Here is a 20,149-nt window from a genome sequence, read left to right on the forward strand (position 1 = left end):
CATTTACAGCTTGTGCGCACTGTGGAGACGCTGTGAGGTGAAACAGAAACGTATCATGACGTTTGACGAGTCACGAGCCAACACAGGAAGTCCCCACTAGCTGCTGCCAAGCCAAACAACTGCTATGAAGATACGTCTAACTTAGCGAATCGAAAGTGTCTCCGTGCCATATAGAAGTCCTTTGATGTTGATGCCCCAAGCCCCTTTGAAAAGACGAATGTTACCACGATGGAAAGAGCTGCCAACGTCGTTATATTGTCGGTAATTTTCATGGTATCACAGGTAAGTTGGTCAACGGTAATAACTGAAACTGGACAAGGGGTGAGTTAGTAATTAACGGGGACGATAGGTTGACTTACTGTCGAAAAACATGTCAGTTGGAACTACTGATAATTAATTGAATCATGCCCTTCGTGTGTGATCAATACATTGAGCAAATTTGTGAATCAGAAGGACCGTGTTGACTGAAATACAACAAGACAAATGGCTGCTTTCAGCGAGCTAATGCTAGCTCTAACGTTAGCCTCAGCTAGTGTGGTTCGAGCTGACATGAAATGAGCTTTTGAGCTACATTATTGTTACATGAAGGGGGGGATTTTGGCATAGATAAGTTTCCAAACGTGACATTTAATTATACCCCACTCGTGGACCTATAAAATCTCATGTGGCCAATTTATTCAGAACTTATAGCTGGAGACTTGGCGGAGGGTGATCTCCGCGAAATCCCCTATCATTTCACGGATAGGGAAGTATTTTCTTATGTATGTCATAAAAGAGGAACTGTGTTGATTTGTTGATCAAAGTACATTTGATGTTTGTCAATGCTTTGATATTGGCAGTTTACTTTGCAGTTCCCACTTATATGATATATGATAAAGGAAAACAAATGTCCACTGAGAGATGACTTTAAGTCAGTCTGATGTTTATTACACCAAAGGAGGCCTGGATTTGTTTATTTGCAAGTGAAATAACAGCAATTAAATTACTGTCATTCAATGTGATGCAGGTCCAAACTTTATATTTATATATTTATATATTTATATGGGATGCAGCATATGTCAGAGGTATGTCAGGCCAGATTAATCTGGTACTTTCTGTTCTGTGCTTTAACATGTTTACTTGTGAGACTTTAGAGAGTAACTCTTCCCAACTCTTCCCAACAGATAAACTGCCAAGAAGCGATTCTGCACATTTCAAATGGAAGTACAGAACGGGAGTACTGCATTGTCCACAATCACTCATGGACCCCCTTGTCACAAACCCTTGACACTGCAGTAAGTTTTTCAAACATTTTTTAAGGTACCATTCTGTTGTGAGTATCAGGACAGGAAAGTAACTCTACCTGTTATTGTTTAACATGAATAATCTCAAATACCAAAATATCTCCCATTACCATGTTACAGTCTGTATTCACAACCTGGTGGTTTATCACTCTGACTAATGTGGTAACCAGAAGTAATGGCGACAATCTTGGATAAAATGACTTTTTTGTGTGTTGTGTATGCTGTGACTTCTTTCTCAAAATTGGGGAAATGGAAATCAAATTTTCTTTACAGTGTTAAATCACTCATATTTTTCACTTTTCCAGACGCAGTATCCGCTGATGAATATGACTTCCACCGTGCTGTGTAACAGCACAGGGATCAGTCCAAATGTGGTAAAAGGCAAAGCATTGGTGGTGACTAGAGGGGACTGTGATTTCAGCCAGAAAGCTCTGGTTGCTCAGAGCCTTGGAGCTACAGCTTTGCTCATTGCCAGCAACACATCATTGGTAGGAGAATTACATCCGTCTGTATTTTGTTAATGGCTTAAGCACAAAGGGATATGACATTTCCCCTAAGGTTTTAATGTGTTTTAAATTGCTTACAAACCCCAGTGGAAGGCCCATTATCTTTTCTTTATTCATGTATTTTGTGTCTGAACCTGATCATATAACACTAGTGCCCTGATACCGCAGTGTAACATATAAAATAGACAGGAAGAAGTGGTTCAGAAATGGGGAAGTGATATACCATTGATTTTGGATGTGGGGGTTTCCATTTAAATATAGACATTTTCCATTTAAAACAGAAATGTCATATTTTACATATTTGTTTGACAATATTCCACGCATAACATGACAGAATTCTCATCAAAGGCTAGTTAAGAAGTTTTCTTCAGTCTAACCAGCTGTATTTATGGAAAAATCTTGTTTACCTCTCTGCTTTTCAGATTACTCCATCAGCCAATGACTCTGAGTACGCAAAGGTCCACATTCCTCTGGCTCTCATGAGGTACAGGGACTTCCTGGAAGCACAACAGGTCAGACAGACGGACTTTTTCTGGTGCTATTGTATTTGGTCTTACTACCACTCCCTTTGTTGAGGTACATTTGATGAATCTTTGTGTTTGTCCTCAGGTGTTTGGAGAACGGATGCTTGTGAAGCTGTATGCTCCACCTCATTCAAAGATTGATCCAAGCATTGCACTCATCTTACTGATTTCCATTGTCACGGTTGCATTGGGCGGCTACTGGAGTGGGGCATGTGAGAGGTGAGATATCACAGCTGCACTTACCAAGCTGTAAGCTTAACATTTTGACATATTAAGACTAGAGCAAATATAACAGAAAATCATTATTTTTCAAGTTGTTTAAACTTGTTTTTGTTAGTATGCAGTGACAATGTCATTTATTAACCAGATTAACAATACATTGTCAACCAGAAATACATACTTACCCAAAAGTCATATTTATTGCATCAGATGTATCAAATGCATGAAATTGCATGGTCCACCCTTTGTTTGTTAGTATAATGGATTATTCTTTTTTAAGAACCAGTATTTTCAAATTCAACTAACATGAAAAGCACACAAAACCAGTTTTCCTGCATAGGGAATTATGAGGCAGTCACCTCTGTCAAATTTCAAGCCTTCAGCTCTTGACAAACTCTGATGGGTTATTTTCTAAAAAGCATTTCACTCAGTGGATTTCTGTCATTTGTAACTGCAATTATGCCTATTCAGCGCACAGTGGACCATTAAAAGCACTGCCAGAACTGCAAAAATAAAAGAGAAAAGCTGCTACTTTATTCAAAGAATTTCCTCCAAAGAATGTCTGTTTATTTCCCACAGCAGGATTGTGCCTGTTCAAATAGGTGATTATTGTCTCTTCTGCATCCAAAAACGTCCAATTTCTTAAAAAGATTTCCTTAATTCATGTTACATCTCAATCAGAGATTTCTTTAGGGTGAGTTCGCGAGTAGAAGGACAGGTGAAATGGTGCAGACATCAACGTGTTATTACAGGCAGTTAAAAATTAATAGTTCATGTTACTGACAGGATGTGGTATATTTGTCAGGTATGAAATTAGTGCCCAACCATGGGAAGTGAAAGGGACCAGTGAAGGACAGTATCAGTGTCGGACAGACAGGCACAGGCACAGGTTCAGGCATTACAAGGAGTCAAGGTGAGGGCATTCTTCAGGTGACTAGTCATTAGGAGTACTTACCACAAAGCCAACATTTACATGATTTTAACGTCACTTTTTATTCATCTTCCCCAAAGACACCAGATGTTATTGGTCAAAGACAACAACGAAAGAAAACCCATATCAAAATATTTCAAAAATGTCTTTTGTTGTGTACATTGAGGAAGAGTTTGTCTTTCCTGCAGTAAAATAAACAGTGACAAAAGCATAAACAAATCAACACAAACACACAATAAACATAGAAAATGTTCTCATTCAGCAAAATATCAGCCGGAAAAATAGTCAACTGGTACAGATTAAAAAAATTCTTGAGAGATTAACAGTGAATTTGTAAATATTTTTTTGGAAATTCCTCAGGATTCAGTAGACCAACTAAAATACTGTATGTTGCTTGTAAACAGTGTTCGCTTAAGCCAGTTGAAGACACGATACACATACATGTGTGCACATGATCAGGATAACACTACCTCTACCTCATTTTGAGCCAAGCAAATCCCTGACAACTCATATGTTTTTCTGTTTCTGGCAGAGACCGGTTGAAAAGTGGTGTGGCTGGAGGAGGAGGGGGAGAAAGCAAAGCAGACAGTGGAGAGCTTTTCCTGTACTCTCCTCTCAAAGTGGTTATCTTTGTCGCCATGATGTGTGGGATGCTGGTCCTCATGTACTTCTTCTACAATGTCCTTGGTGAGTGGGATGAAAAACAGCTGCTGTATATTCAAAGAAGTAATCTTATCCAGTGTTTTGTTGATCTGATCAGTTTTATCTTTTTTTTCCCCAGTTTACGTCATTATTGCCATATTCTGCCTGGCATCTGCCTCTGCACTGTTCAGCTGCCTTGATGCAGTGATGGAAAAAATTGGCTGTGGCACTGTGAGGTATGAGCAACCCTCTTCCAACAAAGATTATATACACAGACACAAATACACACACATATTCCACTAGTGTTGGGCAAATAGATAATTGTGATATAACACCCACAGAAAATGTTGTCACTTAACAAAATGAATCACACAGAAATAACCGTTGAATAGATGTGTGTCTATGCCACTCAACATAGATGAACGTTTGAAAATGTTTCACTTCTTTGGGAAGATGTGAAACTGAGTTTCCTGTTGTCTTCTCATAGCTCACCATGTCTGTCTGTGAATCACACTCTGGCAGACAACCTTCAACTGCTGAAAGTCTTTGTTTATTTGAATGTGTGGATGTGTCTTTTTCTAGCTTCTCTGTCCGAAATTGGAACTTCTCAGTGAGGTCTCTCATACTGGCTGCTGTGTGCATTAGCATTGCTGTGGTCTGGGGAGTCTACAGAAATGAAGACAGGTACTGTCAGATCACATGAAACATACAACCATTGTTCTTCTGTCTGTTTAACTCTCACTCTCAGACATGCTTGTGCCATCGTCAGGGACTGTGTTGATGATAAAGGAGGGAATGATCTGCTGAACACGCACATCACAGTAGCAGTACTTTCGACATTGCAACACTGAATTCTGTCTTTAACTTCCTGCTTTGGTGTTTCTTTGTTAAAATATCACATCTTCATTACCGATTGAAAACTGTCCATGAAGGTGAATGATCTAAGTTTTATTTCCGTTACCATGGTATCAGGTATGCAGTGCATTTTTTCATTATGGTGGCACAGTGACACATGCTTTTGTTTGCAATAACAAAATAAATGTAGGAGCATTTCTGAATTGAAATATTGATGAAAACACATTACTTGTAAATCTTAATAATCCTTTAAAATGCAGAGTAAATAAGTGTTCTGTGAGACAAATCATGTATGAATAGCTTAAATGGTTACATCAGCATCACAATTACTTATGTTTACCATGATAATGATGTTGTGTCTCATTATTTTTAGTTTGATTAGTGTTCCTTTCATAGTAAAGAATATTTTCACACAATGTCCTTAACATGACGTGTGTTATTCTCATGATCTTTTGCAAACAGCATAGTCTGAGACCCTGAGTCTGAAAGTCAGACAATAAGAAGCCAAAGTCACTTGCTGATGATATTTGCAAATAAATCTATATATATATATATATATATCTAAAGATGGTGAATGCTAAAGACTGAATTATCATACTATGTAACTTGATGCACCTTCTTTCTGCACTATATCCATAAGTAGAACTAGACGTTTAAAGTTGAAACGCATTCTAAGGTTAAAACACAAGGTAAAACAGCTTTATGTGTCCTTTTTAGGTGGATCTGGATCTTGCAGGACCTCCTCGGCATTGCTTTCTGCCTCAACTTCATGAAGACCATTTCTCTGTCTAATTTCAAGGTACCTCTTCTTTCATCATTTGCTTGATCGTTCTTTTGTACATTGTTAGGCATAAAGAGCACTTTTACTGCCATTAAGTATATATTTTTACATATAATTATATATTTATTGTCCCCTGCCATTGATATGTCACACACTATCCCTTTGTCCCAGAAATAGCTGTCTTTGCATCAGCAAGACAGACCTCTGTACATTTACTGTAATTGGAAATACTGCAGTTCTGATTTTCAGTTTTTATCAGCTCTGGAATCAATGTGTGATTTAGTTTTTTCCATTATCTTGTAGATCTGCGTGATTCTGCTGAGCCTCCTGCTTGTGTATGACGTCTTTTTCGTTTTCATTACTCCTTTCTTCACCAAGGTACGAGTATATTTATTTTTGTTTTTCCCCATAGTATCAGGGCTGGATCTGTAGAGGTTTTCCACATATGAGATGATATTTTTTTCTGCCATTCCTCAGTATTTCCTGCTTTTATGTTCAACTCTTTGTTGCTCCAAAGTTAAAAGTATTTTGGCATCGATTTAACATGTTTCACCATTCTGATACACAAAAGTGTAATATGAATACTTAGGATCTCTTTCTCTGTCAACAGAATGGGGTTAGCATTATGGTGCAGGTTGCCCTGGGCCCAGATGCATCTGGGGAAAAGGTAAGTCCCCTTGCATTGCTTCCCTTTGCAGGGGAACTCCACCAAATTGTCTTTCAAGGCATTTGCCAAAATATTTGCTAAAATATCAGATTTCACTTTCATTCTTTACACTGCTTTCAGTTTTAAGATTTGGGATGGTTGAAAAAAAAAAACTTGGTGCACACCTTTTTTTTTAATATTAGTTTAATATCTAGAATTATGACAGCAAAAAATTAATCTTTTATTTGTTTTCTAAGTTTATTGCTCAAGGCAATGACAAATGAAGATTGTTTCATCACTTGGTGAATAAATGAATTGGTGAAGTACATTTGTGTTCAAGAAGAGCAGTGTGGAGTAGTAGTTTGATTTCCTGCACTTAGTCACAAGAACAACATGTGAAAAGTTAAGCCTGGTGGAATTCCCTGTCAAGTTTGTGCCAGCTTTATTAACATCTTGGCTGATCTGGTCTGCTTGTTGTTGATGCCCTGAGGGGACTGATTGACTAACTGTGCGCTGGGGTTGGGTGGGCTCTGTCTTAGACGCAAGGTAACATGGTGGAGGTCCCCGCTGAACCCCAGGCGTCCTCTGAGAAAGTAAGGCTTGACTTGTTACCCATCCACTCCTTTCTTTAACGCTACATGCTGTGGTGGGTGGGGAGGGCTCAGGGTTGTAGATGTTTTGGTTTCACATAGATTCTCCTGAGCAGAATTCTACTTTTATTAAGGTTCTACAGCTGATAAATATGTGATAAAGGAATGAAGAAAGTTTTATACACAAATATACAGAGACGAGTGACAAATTAAAGAAGAAAACAACATTAAGTGTCTTACTAAGGTGTTGGGCCACCATGTGCCGCTAGAACAGCTTCAATTCACATGACGTGGTCCAAAATCTACCATGGGTGTTCAATTGAGTTGAGATCTGGTGACTCGTACACTGTTGGTGGGCGTATTGTCATCCTGGAAGAGACCATTACCACCAGGATAGAAATGTTTTATCATGGGAAAAAGGTGATCACTCTGAACAACTTTGTATTGATATGCAGTGACCCTTCTCTAAGGGCTTCACACTACAAGTCAAATTAACCCTTTCACATACTGCAAGCACTAAAAGTGGCAGATCTGCCATGCATTGGAGCTTGCCGGCCATCGGGAGTGACTTGGGGATCTGTTTCTTACCCAAAGGACACTTTGTCACCTTAGCCACTGTTCCTGTTGAAACACCAGCCATTTGAGCAGTCTTTGTGACTGAGGCTCCTGCCATCCATGCCCCAACAATGAACCGTATTTTAGGGTCACACGATTTTTCATGTTGCACACCCTGTTCATGTGTATCTATATCTGTTAGTTACCTTATGAAAGCAAGACACTTAGTGGAGTGTCGTATGCTTTTCCGTAGCCCTTTCACAAAGATGAAATGTGAAACGAGAGAAAGAAACACACATGTACACTTTAATATGACTATCAGGTAGTTGGGGACAATAAGTAACCTGAGTTTGCATGTTGAACACAGCAGTTCTGCTCAAGCTGAATTATTTTATGAGCCGTGTTTTAATGTTCATCAACATCATTGTTAAAAGATTAGGCCTTCAGGGGGTTCCACTTTTTGTTTGTTAAGGGGAAACTTTTTGTATTCCTGTTCAATTTAAGTAAAACATTTTACATTTTCTTCCATCTTTTTTTCTTATTGTTTTTGTTTGTTTGTTTTTTTTGTTGAGTTTTTTGAAAATTAATGTTAAGTCATTTCAGTGTAGCTGAAGCAGTGTTTCTCTCAGGATGCTTCCTGCAGCAGAGTTTATGTTTGCAGGTTCTCAGTGTTCTCTGGGAAATTATAGTCTAGAAGCACACACCTGTGTGCTCACAATGAAATTATACACAGAAAGTTATTGTAATGTTTTATTTTCTCAGCTGCCAGTGGTGATGCGTGTCCCACGGTTCTCAGCTTGGGCTCAGAACCTGTGTGGGATGCAGTTCTCCATCCTGGGTTACGGAGATATCATTGTTCCAGGTGAGGTTAAAGTTTCACCATTAGATTTTGAAAAAAAAAATGTATATTTTGAATGCACACAACGGTGGCTGCTGGCTGCCAGTTTAACAACAGTATCAACACGTGTGTACAGTTCACAACATACAAAGCTCATATATCATATAAATCATGTCATATAAACTTACTCATCTGTTCCTAACTATTAAAGTGTTGAACATTTTAAGAATCGCTACATGCATACACAATACTGTAGCTGCACACTTTTCATTGCACAAACTGTGTTGATAATCTGTTGGTATCTCAGTTTAGGATGGAAGAGGGGCATCTGTGAACTGAGACAGGTTATGTAAAGGCAAACATTTGTAATGAGATGTATGACTCACCCTCTTCATTCGTCCTGGTCCAACAGGTCTCCTTGTGGCCTACTGCAGCAGGTTTGATGTTTGGATCAACAGTAGCAAGAAGATCTACTTTGTCAGCTGCTGCATAGGTACCTCACAGCTAAACCGTTATTGTCTTAACTCTTGTCATAACCTTGCAATACCACATGCAAACATCACATCTTGTTTAGAGTAATTTGACTTGCATCTTTGGAGAAAGGAATAAAAACAACAAAGTAAAACAAAATATACATTTTATCCAGGTGATGGTTTGTTGGTTTGCGTTCCTCCTAAGCACAGGTTTTATTTTTTATTTTTTGTGCTACACATACTCTTCAGGCTGAACTCCATACCTTTTTAAATTTGACTGAATCACATTAACAAATAGTTTCTAGTGTTGCTCATGCACTTAAATACCTCTGTTAAGGAGTTTCTCTGTAATAGCTGTTTTTAATTAAAGGCTGACATTCTTCTTGCTGACCACTAGGTGTTGCCGACCTTTTCTTTTTCACATATTAGGCCATTGACTGATACATTTTCACTGGATTCAAGTTCTGATTGTATCTGTATGTGTTGCAAGCTGTAAGTTTATCTCATTTCTTTCCTTCTGTGTTTTTGTTTGTCTTCCTCTCTTATTGACTGTAGCCTATCTACTGGGAATGATCCTAACATTTGTCGTGATGCTGCTGTCAGGGATGGGTCAGCCTGCTCTACTCTACCTGGTGCCCTTCACCCTAATAACCTCCGCTGTGGTGGCTGGGTGCCGGGGAGAGATGAGGCAGTTCTGGGCAGGAACCACTTATGAGGTGAGCGGACCATAGAGAGAATACAGAGTCATTTCATGTTATTTTTATGTCATAAGCTTTTCACCTTCAGCAAACGAAACCAAAGTCAACACAGCGCTTCCAAAGACAGAAGTACTCAGCAAGGCTTATTGCCAAGATGTATGCTCACTGCTAATCACTTGGAAGATATTGTAATATTTACTAATATGAACAAGGCTTATATGGCTTTAATACCAAGCTGCCTGTGCATAACATAATTTTGAAAAAAGCAACTTACATAAGCCCTGCGAGGTATGCTACATCCTTCTTTGTATCCACAAAGTCACTGCAGTCCTAATAACTAAACTTAACTTTCCGTATGTAGACTTTCTGCTGAGCAATGTTTTCTTGCAGTTGCAGCTACTTAGCTTGTGTCATTTCCAGTTTGCCAAGCAACTCTCTTGTCATGTATCTTATTGTACCAGACACCTGAGGCTCTGAGGCAAAAAAAAAAGTCCACATACATATAGAAGGGTTATTAAATATTTTGAATGATCACTCAGCTCTCTGCAGCTAGAGGTTAGAGGCACTGAGTAATCACTGCACTGTCCTTGCACTTCAGAGCTCACTGAGTCACCAACTGGTATTATAGTGACTGACTTAAAGTATAGTGACAAACACTATTCCAGTATATTGTGCTTTCTTTGAACAATTGGAACAATCGAAAAACATACATTGTATACAAGATATATTACAGGCTGCTACTTAGGTCAGTGTGTGAACAGGTTTTATCTCACAACATCCAAATTCTTAAGAACTTACATGGATGTGTGTGTTTGTGTGGTTGTGAGAGAGAGAGAGAGGCAGGAAAAAAGATACAATTCTGACCTGCCTTCATCTTCACCAGGTCTTGGACTCATCCAGGGAACCTTTGTTGCCAGGTGTGCTTCTCTCCAACCCAAACCTCTCCCCTGCATCTCTCATGCCATTTTACAGTGTTGCTTACTGCAGTGCTTTTATCCTTCTTTTACCAGCTTCTTATTTATCCCCTTTTTCTGTTCTTTTTACGTTTTAACTCCTGATTTCCAGGATCAGTGTGATTAAAATACAAAGAACTTGGAGGAAGTTTGGACAGTACAGCGTTTGGCATCAACTGACCACTGGGTGTCTCTTGTTGATTGAAAATAACCTTCAAATCTGTCTGAAGAGCTTGTCGGCCACACTCCAAAGTGGACTTGTGTTCGAGCTATTACCCTGGAATACCATTAACTTCATTTCTTTATTTCTGCAGTTTGTTTTACCATTCTCTTTCTCCGCTCATCTCTCATTTCCAATCAGCGGGAATTGATACCCTCACCACTCCATCCTTCATGCAGTTACCAACATGTTCATGTTTCCTTTTGCATGTTGTTGCTTGCAGTTAACCAGTGACAGCTGTGGCATGGATGTGCTATCTCTGTGGTTTGGTGTTTGTAGAATATACCGCTCATCTGCTGTTGTATATGTAATTCGCATTATAAGCTAAAATCTCCTCCAAGTGACCCCTGTCTCCTCCATCTTTCTTTCTCTGTCATTGGTATTCATTGAACTAACATACAATTGAAGAATTGTTAACTTTTTTATTTCTTTTTCTCTTTAGAGGGAAGAACTGACAGATCCGTAGGAGGAGAGAGATGCTGACTTACAGTGTAGAGCACGAACCCAACTGCTGGATACTTTTTTATATATTTTAATATCACATTTGCAAAGCAAGGGAACATATGTTATTGATCAACACATTTCTTGAAACATTTTGGGTTCATTTTGACTGCTGTGAACAGTTAGGAAGTTAATAAATATGTAAATGGAACAAAGATGTTTTAAATGAAGAGGCTTGTTGAGTGCCTGAAATGTCTGTTAGGTTCTTGTTTATAAAACTAATGACTTTGCCTTGGTGATGATTACATACAGCAAAATGAGAAAGCACTTTATAATATTTAGCTTGACAGTCCTTTCATCGTGGGTAGGGTGGGGATTGGGGTTTAAATTACTTGTAGTTACAATATGATAAATTTTGATAACTGTTTTGGGGTTTCTGTGTAATCTGTTTGTATGATGTGATTTCTTTCATTGCCTTATAATAAATAAACAACTTATATTTAATGCTCTTGCATGTGTATTTTTCTGTCCTTTTGAAGCTTCCCCATAAATACAGTGAACAAAATCTTGCAATTGATAAAACAGCACATTTCTTGGCATGTTGTAGCCATGTTCTCTATTTGAAAAAAATCCACTTTTTATAAATGTCATGTTGAATGTAAAATGGTAAAAGGCCTTCATCATCCTGAGAAGGACCAACCCAATATGAACACAACCAGCAATCGTACCGCACTGAGGTCATTGAGGTATTGGTTCCCATTAGCAGTTTTATAATGAATATATTGTACTTGATTTTTTAAATCTTGTACCACCATTTAAGCCCAGTTATATTTCAGTTAGATACTCTTTGGAAATTGTAATTATGTCATGATTTCTTTATCAATCTGAACATGACTGAACTTACTTTTACTTAGGAACAAGCATGAAGAAAGAGAATAAACTGGCAGCTATTAAATATAATTCATGCATAATTTGACTGATCATCTATAAAAGTGGAGAATCTTACTAAATTCTATATTGCAGCTTTATAGAACAGATTTGCTGATTTTATTATCCATTCAGCTGTTTTGGAATTAACTTAAAATGCTAATTGTGACTATGGCTTCTCATTATCTAATAAGTGATCAGGTTTGAGGTTATAAATGGTAACAGGTCAAATTGTTAACTAGACAATGCAATTTCTGGATAAATATTTCTGGATTGCTGCTTCTGCCCAAGCTGCAGCTAAACTGCGTTGCTGGCTGCTAAAAATTGAGCTGTAACTGTCTGTCCGTCAGTACGTATGTATGCCTACCTGTCCGTCTGTCTATCTGCTTGTGTGTGTGTCAGAAATGACAAACTGAAGTTACTGTCGAATGGTTCCTGATTGAAACTGTACTGAGACGTATGTCCCTAAGCCACATTGGATAAGTGAGACAGGACGAGGACAGCAGCAATGATTTCTTTTTTGCCGGCAGTTTGTGTTTATTAGGAGGTCAAACAAAGCGCACATGTGGCCGGTGGCTCCGCCTCAGTCATGTGACAGTGTGCTGGCTGAGTCAGCCGGCTCGTCATGCAGCGTCAGTCTGGAGTCGCACAATTATGAAAAAGCAACCTTCCGTTGGAGCTGCAGCTGAAGCGGATCTCTCCAACGTCCACCGGGCTTTCCTTCCAAGGCTAACCGAGAGCACCGCCGATAGATGGATAAAAGCCACGACACAGCTCTTCCTGAGTCTCAACGGTGAAGAGAATGGTATGTGATCCTCTCCCGGTAGTCAGCTGCCTTCCTCTTGGGTTTATAGTCCGGCCAAATTGGCGCTTAGGATCGTCGTGACTGATCGGGGGTTTTTGAGTGGCAGGTCCCCCCATGCATGCTGCCTCCTGTCTGTCAGGCACCCAGCCGAGATCCCGGTGGCGTTTGCTGTGTTTGCAGACTGTCTGACTCTTCAGCTAAAACGCTGCGACTCGGACGTAATAAGCGAAGTGTACATTGTGACACACTGTCTAGCAAGAAATCCCCCAAATCACACACGGGCGTAACGTTAGCTGGCTAAATAGCTAGCTTGCTAGCGCTAAATGCTAGGTACTTAACGTAAGCTAACTAGCTACGCCAGCTGCAGTAGCCGGCTGATGTTAGCGCTTTCTTCGCCATAATAAGAGAGAGCTTCTCCTCGCCGGACAGTCTACCAGATACTGAGCAGATAAAATAGTGCATTTCAGAGCATCTGGCACTTGTTTGAGACATGTTTCTGCCAGCTGTCTGGGATGTCGGACAAGACACGCTGTCATTGCCAGTAACAAGTCAATGCCACCTTGAGTGGCTGCCAAATCCGTCTGAACTGAACGCTTTGTATCCCGCCAGCGTCGGGGAAAGTTAACTGATGTTGAAATGGTGCGTTTATTATCTCAGACTTTGTTAAGCATCTGTACGCCCACTCACGACTGTTTGTTGTTAGGTGAGAGTCAGGCCTGCAGCAGACATTGCTGAAGAATTGTCAAAACGTTAGTGTTTGTAATATAACATGTAATTTTCCCTTTCCTCTTCCTGAGGAGCACGGCCTCCTCTTTTTTCCAAGAATTTCCTGTCTATATCTTCCTCCACAAGCAGACCAAGAAGCTTAGGGTGAATGCTAGGGGAAGATGACATGTTGCCAAACTGTGAGTCAGATTTGACCACACAGTGTTGTTGGTACACAGTGTGTTGGAGCTGGGTAATAATGACAATATCAACTAATATACCCAGTACTTGGATATTAATAATGTCACGATACTTTAGATTAGGAGTGTGCAACATGGTTAAAATCTCTATTGTGGTGTATGTAAATGAATATCATAATAATAACCACATGGTAATGTCTGGTTTTGGTGATTCCAGTGAATTAAACGCCAGACAAATCAGGTCTCCTCATCACACTGATTTAAAAAAGTCACGTAACTGCCACAGACCAGTCCTGTTCATTCATTTGTAACATTGCCCACAAAGGCCTCATGCACTTTGAGATATTAAAGGGAGAGATGCCACAGCATAAACAGAGTGGCAAATTTCTGATAGTAGACAAATTTATATTATGTCACCCACGCACTTTTATGCAACTAATGAAAAGACAGGCATATAATGTTTAAAAGCAAAAACAAGTAATTGATCTGGATACAATAACATCAGGCATTTGTCGTTCACTTCATAAAAAGAGCAGTATTATTCTGGAGATGTTATATGTGTTGTAGCCTGTAAAATGAGGAAAATATAATTACCCCGATCTCAGATGACATCTAATCTCCCATTTTGGTATTGATTTATTGATATATCCTCCATTCTATTTGCTGTTATTCAATGGGAATCTAGAGCAGCCAGAGTCTGCCTTTTGCCTCAGTGCAGAACTGTCTTATTTCCCACAGTGCTGGGCTGAGCTGGTCACATGCCCCAGCTTACCCCTGGACAAGGAACACTGTTAATGTCAGACTCCTCTGCATAATTTGAATTTAAGCTGGCTCATCAGAGTAGTCGGCATGATTTGATCTGTATCACCAGTCGGTAACAGAGCTTTATTATTGCAAGTCACAGTCTCTTATGTAATGGTGAATGGTTGAACTAGTCATTTGCTTGGGCTTCAGTGCTATGTGAGCTGGGAGAAAATGGTCTTGCATCACTTTGTTGTGCTCCAGAATAGACTCTATTGCTACTAGAGTGTGTGTGTGTGTTTTTTTTTTTTTTTTTTTTTTTTTTTTTTGTGTACTTAGAGTGTGTGTAACTGCTTGCGTGTTACGGCCGGTGGCAGAGTGACTGTGGCATGCCCCTTTGAGCCCTGTTATCTCATGCTCTAATCCATTTGTACCAAATGCACAAGCCCATTTGAAGATGACTGATAAAGTTTTCCAATGGCCCTGGACTGGGTTTTCCAAAAAAAATTGGTCACAGTCTGTTTCTATTTTTTTATTTACTTATTTTTTTTATTTTTTTATGAATGAATGGAGCTGCCCCTCACTCTGCAGAGCTGTAGCTCCTGGTCATTGTCCCTGCCGCTGTGTCCTAACCTTAGACTGCTTTAACCTAGGTTTTCATAGGCTCACATAACCATGAGTGCCAGATGTTGAGAGGAAAAGTCATCACATGCTGTACATTACTAGGTTATATTGTTGCTTGGAGGTAGGACTCAGGGTGGCATGCCAGCATGGTATGAGCCCATGCTGTGCAGTCTTTCAGAGCTAGTCCTGGGGGGCATAAGTGTGAGAGCTGGAGAGCTGTCACACTTTGGTCTCATGACTGTATGAACTGACTGTATGAATCTTATCTAAAGGCTATAATGAGCTCTTTCCCTTCATTTAACGTTTTTTATAGGCTCAGATCTTGGTACAACTAAGATTGGGCAAGGATTGCAAAGTGTGTGATATATTCTACTCTATTTTGACCCTACTTTGACCCAATCAAAAAGATGTTGATATTATTATTATTATTATTATTATTATTATTATTATTATTATTGTTATTATTATTTAGTGTACTAAAGAATTTAACAGAGACATTCTACATGTTGCTCTGTCCAGAGCTGTAAACTTAAGACTTGGATAGGAGTTGAGATCTGATCTTGACCTCTCTGCTGTATTGTAAAGATTTCACAATAATCTTGTGGATTATTATTTAGTCAGTTTGATTACATTTATGATTGTCCTGACATTGTGTAGTGGTAAATCATACCTATTAGCCAACCTTTGCCCGCCTCAGAAATGAAGGCACATGGGACGACATCAAACGTTTTGTTCTGAGCTCACCTTGTCCTGAGCGTGTGAGTAAACAGTGTCAAGTGTGCAACATTAGGAACAGTCTTTCATTCTTTTTGTCGGATGAATTTGCAGCTCAGCCTTTTTATTTTGTACAGCATCCAGTAAAACAAATTAAACCAGCTTGGAGTGTTGAGATCCCCCAAAAGACCAGAGCAGCTCTAATACCAGCACACCTTGAAACCAACATATATTCACATTTGAGAAACTGGCACCAGAGGAATTGTGACAGTTTTGCCTGAAAAAATTTCTGACTAATTGAATAATCAAGTAGTCTTTTCAGCTCTCATTGAATGCAGTTCCAAAATGTATGATGGCTGTGTCTATATCCAGATATTTTAGTCTTTCTGGGGGTCCAACTGCACTTGTGTGGTAGAACTGCAGTTCCCCTGTGATGTGACTTAATCCAAAGAGAAACAGCAGTGAGGAATTAAGGTTATGGCATGGAAAAATCTCATGGCAGGAGCCTCGGCTCACTGTACCGTGGAGGATGCCCCAGTTCTGTGTCTGTCGCTGTGAATATCGCTGTATACCAGTGGTTCAGTTGTAATTATGGTAAAACATATTATAGTAATAATTAAATATTTAAAAAGTGGCAGTTGCACAGATTTGCTTTCATTTATTTCTAATCCAAATGCTATTTCTGTCTTCCATTACAAAGACTTGAAATTCCTTGAAGCTGTATCACAACCAGAGCACTTTGATGCCAATTTGTCAAAGTAAATGGAAAAAAATAAATGAATTAAACAGCACATAATGATTTTGTTCTTTCTACTTGTTCTCTGAGAACCACTCTTCTGTTTGGCTACTGTTCACACTAAAGTACTGACCCCATAACCTCCACTCTTTCTAATGGGTAATAGAATTGCCAAGCCAGATGTTATCTCACCCCATATTACGTCAGGCAGGGCCAGAGGAATGATGGGTTGACCAGCCAACCTTGTTACATTGTTGGGAAAAAGAAGGAAGGGGAAGGAGCAAGGTTTCTGAGTTCACAGTGTGTGTGTGTTTGTGTGCGTTGGGAGCTGACTGTAGGAGGACAAGTGACAGTATGTGATCAAATTTTCATCACCTCATAAAAACAAATCAAAATCCACAAACACATGTTGATGAAGATGACACACACACACACACACACACACACACACACATGCACAAAACACGTTTACCCATAAACAAACTCACAGCATCCATCAATGTTGAACTGAATGAGATGGAAAGGTTCTGGGTTAAATTTCCTACAGGAACATAGTAATCATAAAAGCTGGAGCATAGAGAAAGAAGCCAGAGAGGAAGAGGGAGGGAGTGAGGAAGTGGGAGAGTGTGTGTGTTTTTGGCATGGGCTCTAAAGTGCTCAAGTCTTTTGTTGCCTGACATTCTCAGGTACCATGGTTACAGGTTAGCAGAGCACAGTCCTGCTTTATCTGCCTCATAACACTTTGTTGGGTTAAGACGACACCAGCGTTTTTGTTGGAAGCATTCCTCCACAGCACATCACTGAGACCTCCCCTGAGGTCGAAGGGTGTGTCTCACACCTGTCTCTGCTCCAGCAGGCACTGAATCACTATACAGTGAATTAAACATCAGTGGATACTGATCAGGTCACTAGTTCAGTTACCAAGAGGGCACTGAAAAGTCAATGACCTGCCGTACATCAAGGCAGAACACGATGGTAACATTACACCAATAACAACTCAAAGACATTGTTGGTGGTGTGCTACAGAGTAAAACATCATGAAAAATAAAGAATAAACTTTCTAGAGCTCCATATGTAACTATTGTTGCATGTGTATCTGCAACAATGATTACATTTTCTTCTGAGGGAGCTCCTCTGAGGTGCCATAGTGCGGAAAACACAGCTGCATCCCATAAAATGAAATGGTAAGTTTGATTTTAGTTAAAAAAGTGAGCATTTACAATAGTATTATCGTCAGTCATGACTAATTGGCACATCAACTATTAGATGCAGCTGTATTTACCCCACCGTGATACCAGCTGTCCTAATTATACACACTATAACACCATAAAGTTAACACTATATACAAATTGTCGTAGTTTAGTGTTAAATGTTTTGGTAGTATAATGTACATGAAATTATTTTGATGGACCATTTTGTACTAAGAGGAAATGTTGCTATCACTGTACAAGACATGTAATAGACAAGATTGGTACAACTCTAATGCGGATGGTTAGCTTACCTTAGCATAAAGAAAACGGGGCAGGAGTTCAGAGCTTTGCACATAATGGGAGGTGGATTTGTTACCTTTGGAAAGAGCAAGGCTAGCTGCTTGCCCCTGTTTCTTCTCTTTATGCTAAGCCAAGCTAACATATCCTAAGACAACAAATTCTAAGAGTCAACATTTTTATTTTTGTTTTTGAACATCTTATTTTCATGCCTCTGAATGTGCGGATTTGGGGATTACTATCAAGCGCTTACTTTTGTTTTCATCTCTAAATAGGTGGTTTTGATAATTGAGGTTTTGTCTCTAACTTTATGGTTAACTGTTCAGGGCAATGGTCAGTCAAAACATAAATCCATATTGAAAGGGATGATAATTCCCACTGTGGAGATAATAACCCACCTCCAAAAAAACATCCTGCACATCAGATCCTCGGCCAGTTTATGGTACATTTAAACTTTCTGATATGTCAGATGCTTGTAGGATAAAAAATGAAACAAAATGACAATAAAATGAAAACCACAAAACCTGATGCAAGTGGTGTGCATTGTAGAGATGTGTCTAAAAAGCATTTAAATACTAAATAAGTTTTAAGTTACATTATTTACACAACCTTTCTGAGATTTGAGGCATTTCTTCAGCAGTGTGTGAATAGAAAAAAAAATCAAAGTTGCTTGTGACGTGTGGACACACCTGATGTAAATATTTTTCTGTATGGGAGACCTAAGTGTGATCATCAAAACCACTGCCTTACACAAATATGTGAACACGTGGTGGGTTGCATGTGTGAAAACAGCTTTACTGTGCCCAGTCCATAGTTTTGCTGCCCTCACAAGACAACTTCTTTTTTTAATGTCTATTCTCTTGGAAATTAGTTTCATAATAAAGTAGGCCTCCTGAAGTGTAAGTGTGTGGTCAAAAAGTTGTTTGGAGAGGTTTTGTGAGTTCTGCATGAATCACAGTTGGTGGTGTGTCTTCAGTAGACTACAAGGTATATATCATTGAAGTCTCTGCCCATCCACTAATCCTCTCCCACACCTCCGCCTCCCTCGTCTCTTTCTCTGCAGCCTAAGTAAGTATAATATCTAGTTTGTCTCAGACACATTCATCTGCCCCCTGAGTGGCTTCTTACAGATTAACAGTGGATGGAGTTTGGAGGCTGCAACCTCTCACTGATCACTCAGCTTTTAACTTGGGCCGGATCTGTATGGTAACAGCATCGCTGTAGACTTTGAGACGTGTATGGAAATTGCGTGTAGATCTTCAGAGACACGGAGACTGAGAGAAGTGTAGTGATTTGTTGCCGATGATCCAGCGCTCAAGGGAGGCTGCGGTGACTGAGGTTTGTCCAGGAGATGCATGAAGGAGTCTTGGTATGTTCCTGTACAAAGCCCTTAAACACAGAGATGAAGAGGAGGACATCCAGGTATACACTCAGTGGCACGGTCTCACTGGTCAAGCAGTGGGATGACCAGTTTGTTCAAATGTTGCCGTTAAAACTGCCATTTGTTGTAAACAGCATGGAACCTGGGGCACTGGATGGGACGATGGACAACAGAGATTTAATTCTGGGTTTTAACGATAGATAAGTTGATAGATTGAATTCTGCTCATGGGACTTTGCGGGACAGTAAAGAAATTTGGTTAGCTAGCTCCAGCAGAAAAAGACTACATGGTAACTGCTGGCTTCTCACCATTTCCAGCCCTGGTTGTTGTAATACTGTAGTTTGAGTTTCAGGAATAGTTGAAACTCCTTGGTGCAAAGCAGGTGACGAGGTTTGCAGGTTTCCCTCTTTGTGCTGGGAGGGATTAATGTTGTTAATCACTTGCGGGTCCCTCTGAGCTGTACTGGGGGAACAATAAGGAATGAGGCATTAATTGAAAATTCCTGTGACATAAATCCTTGTTTTGCTAAAAAAAATTGCAACATAGCGTGAGATCATTTTGTTGTATCTTATAAAAATGGCAGACACCTGTAGCTGATGTGCCTCCTGAATTCTAGTTACCCTGATTCCATATGTTTAATTTACTTTTTTTTTTTTTTAATTTATTAAGACTTC

The 20,149-nt window shown here is 39.5% G+C and overlaps 2 protein-coding genes across 11 annotated transcripts in view; both read left to right on the forward strand.

Annotated features, from left to right (window-relative positions):
* Window positions 1-66: 66 nt before the first annotated feature.
* On the forward strand, window positions 67-11,548 carry sppl2a (signal peptide peptidase like 2A). 3 transcript variants are annotated; one of them, XM_022740293.1, is made up of 17 exons: window positions 67-282; window positions 1,164-1,274; window positions 1,589-1,771; window positions 2,212-2,301; window positions 2,399-2,532; window positions 3,996-4,150; window positions 4,245-4,341; window positions 4,688-4,789; window positions 5,678-5,759; window positions 6,045-6,119; window positions 6,352-6,408; window positions 6,927-6,980; window positions 8,295-8,394; window positions 8,783-8,863; window positions 9,399-9,559; window positions 10,425-10,458; window positions 11,157-11,548. In XM_022740293.1, exons 1-17 carry the CDS (start codon window positions 229-231, stop codon window positions 11,195-11,197), a joined length of 1,611 nt encoding a protein of 536 aa, XP_022596014.1. In that variant the 5' UTR covers window positions 67-228; the 3' UTR covers window positions 11,198-11,548. The 3 variants fall into 3 exon arrangements, with proteins under 3 accessions (XP_022596014.1, XP_022596023.1, XP_022596033.1); XM_022740302.1 differs by lacking the exon at window positions 10,425-10,458; XM_022740312.1 differs by lacking the exon at window positions 6,927-6,980.
* A 1,009-nt stretch (window positions 11,549-12,557) lies between these two features.
* trpm7 (transient receptor potential cation channel subfamily M member 7) overlaps window positions 12,558-20,149 on the forward strand; it is a 38,422-nt gene continuing 30,830 nt past the window's right edge. For 5 of the 8 annotated variants that reach the window (XM_022740323.1, XM_022740332.1, XM_022740340.1 and 2 more), the window contains exon 1: window positions 19,206-19,516. In XM_022740323.1, the coding sequence (XP_022596044.1) occupies window positions 19,466-19,516 (51 nt within the window). In that variant the 5' untranslated portion in view covers window positions 19,206-19,465. Of the gene's footprint in view, window positions 12,888-19,205; window positions 19,517-20,149 lie in introns of those variants that run through there. The other 3 variants (XM_022740384.1, XM_022740358.1, XM_022740348.1) reach the window with 3 other exon arrangements.

This window comes from Seriola dumerili, unplaced genomic scaffold (assembly GCF_002260705.1).
Source record: "Seriola dumerili isolate Sdu_G_001 unplaced genomic scaffold, Sdu_1.0 BDQW01000003.1, whole genome shotgun sequence".
Lineage (NCBI taxonomy): Eukaryota > Metazoa > Chordata > Actinopteri > Carangiformes > Carangidae > Seriola > Seriola dumerili.

Bases quoted from the DNA above. Each gene is read 5' to 3' on its own strand.
- sppl2a (XM_022740293.1), top strand. From the start codon at position 229: ATGGAAAGAGCTGCCAACGTCGTTATATTGTCGGTAATTTTCATGGTA. The intron at 283-1,163 runs GTAAGTTGGTCA...TCTTCCCAACAG, and splicing joins TAATTTTCATGGTATCACAG to ATAAACTGCCAAGAAGCGAT. The intron at 4,790-5,677 runs GTACTGTCAGAT...TGTCCTTTTTAG, and splicing joins GTCTACAGAAATGAAGACAG to GTGGATCTGGATCTTGCAGG.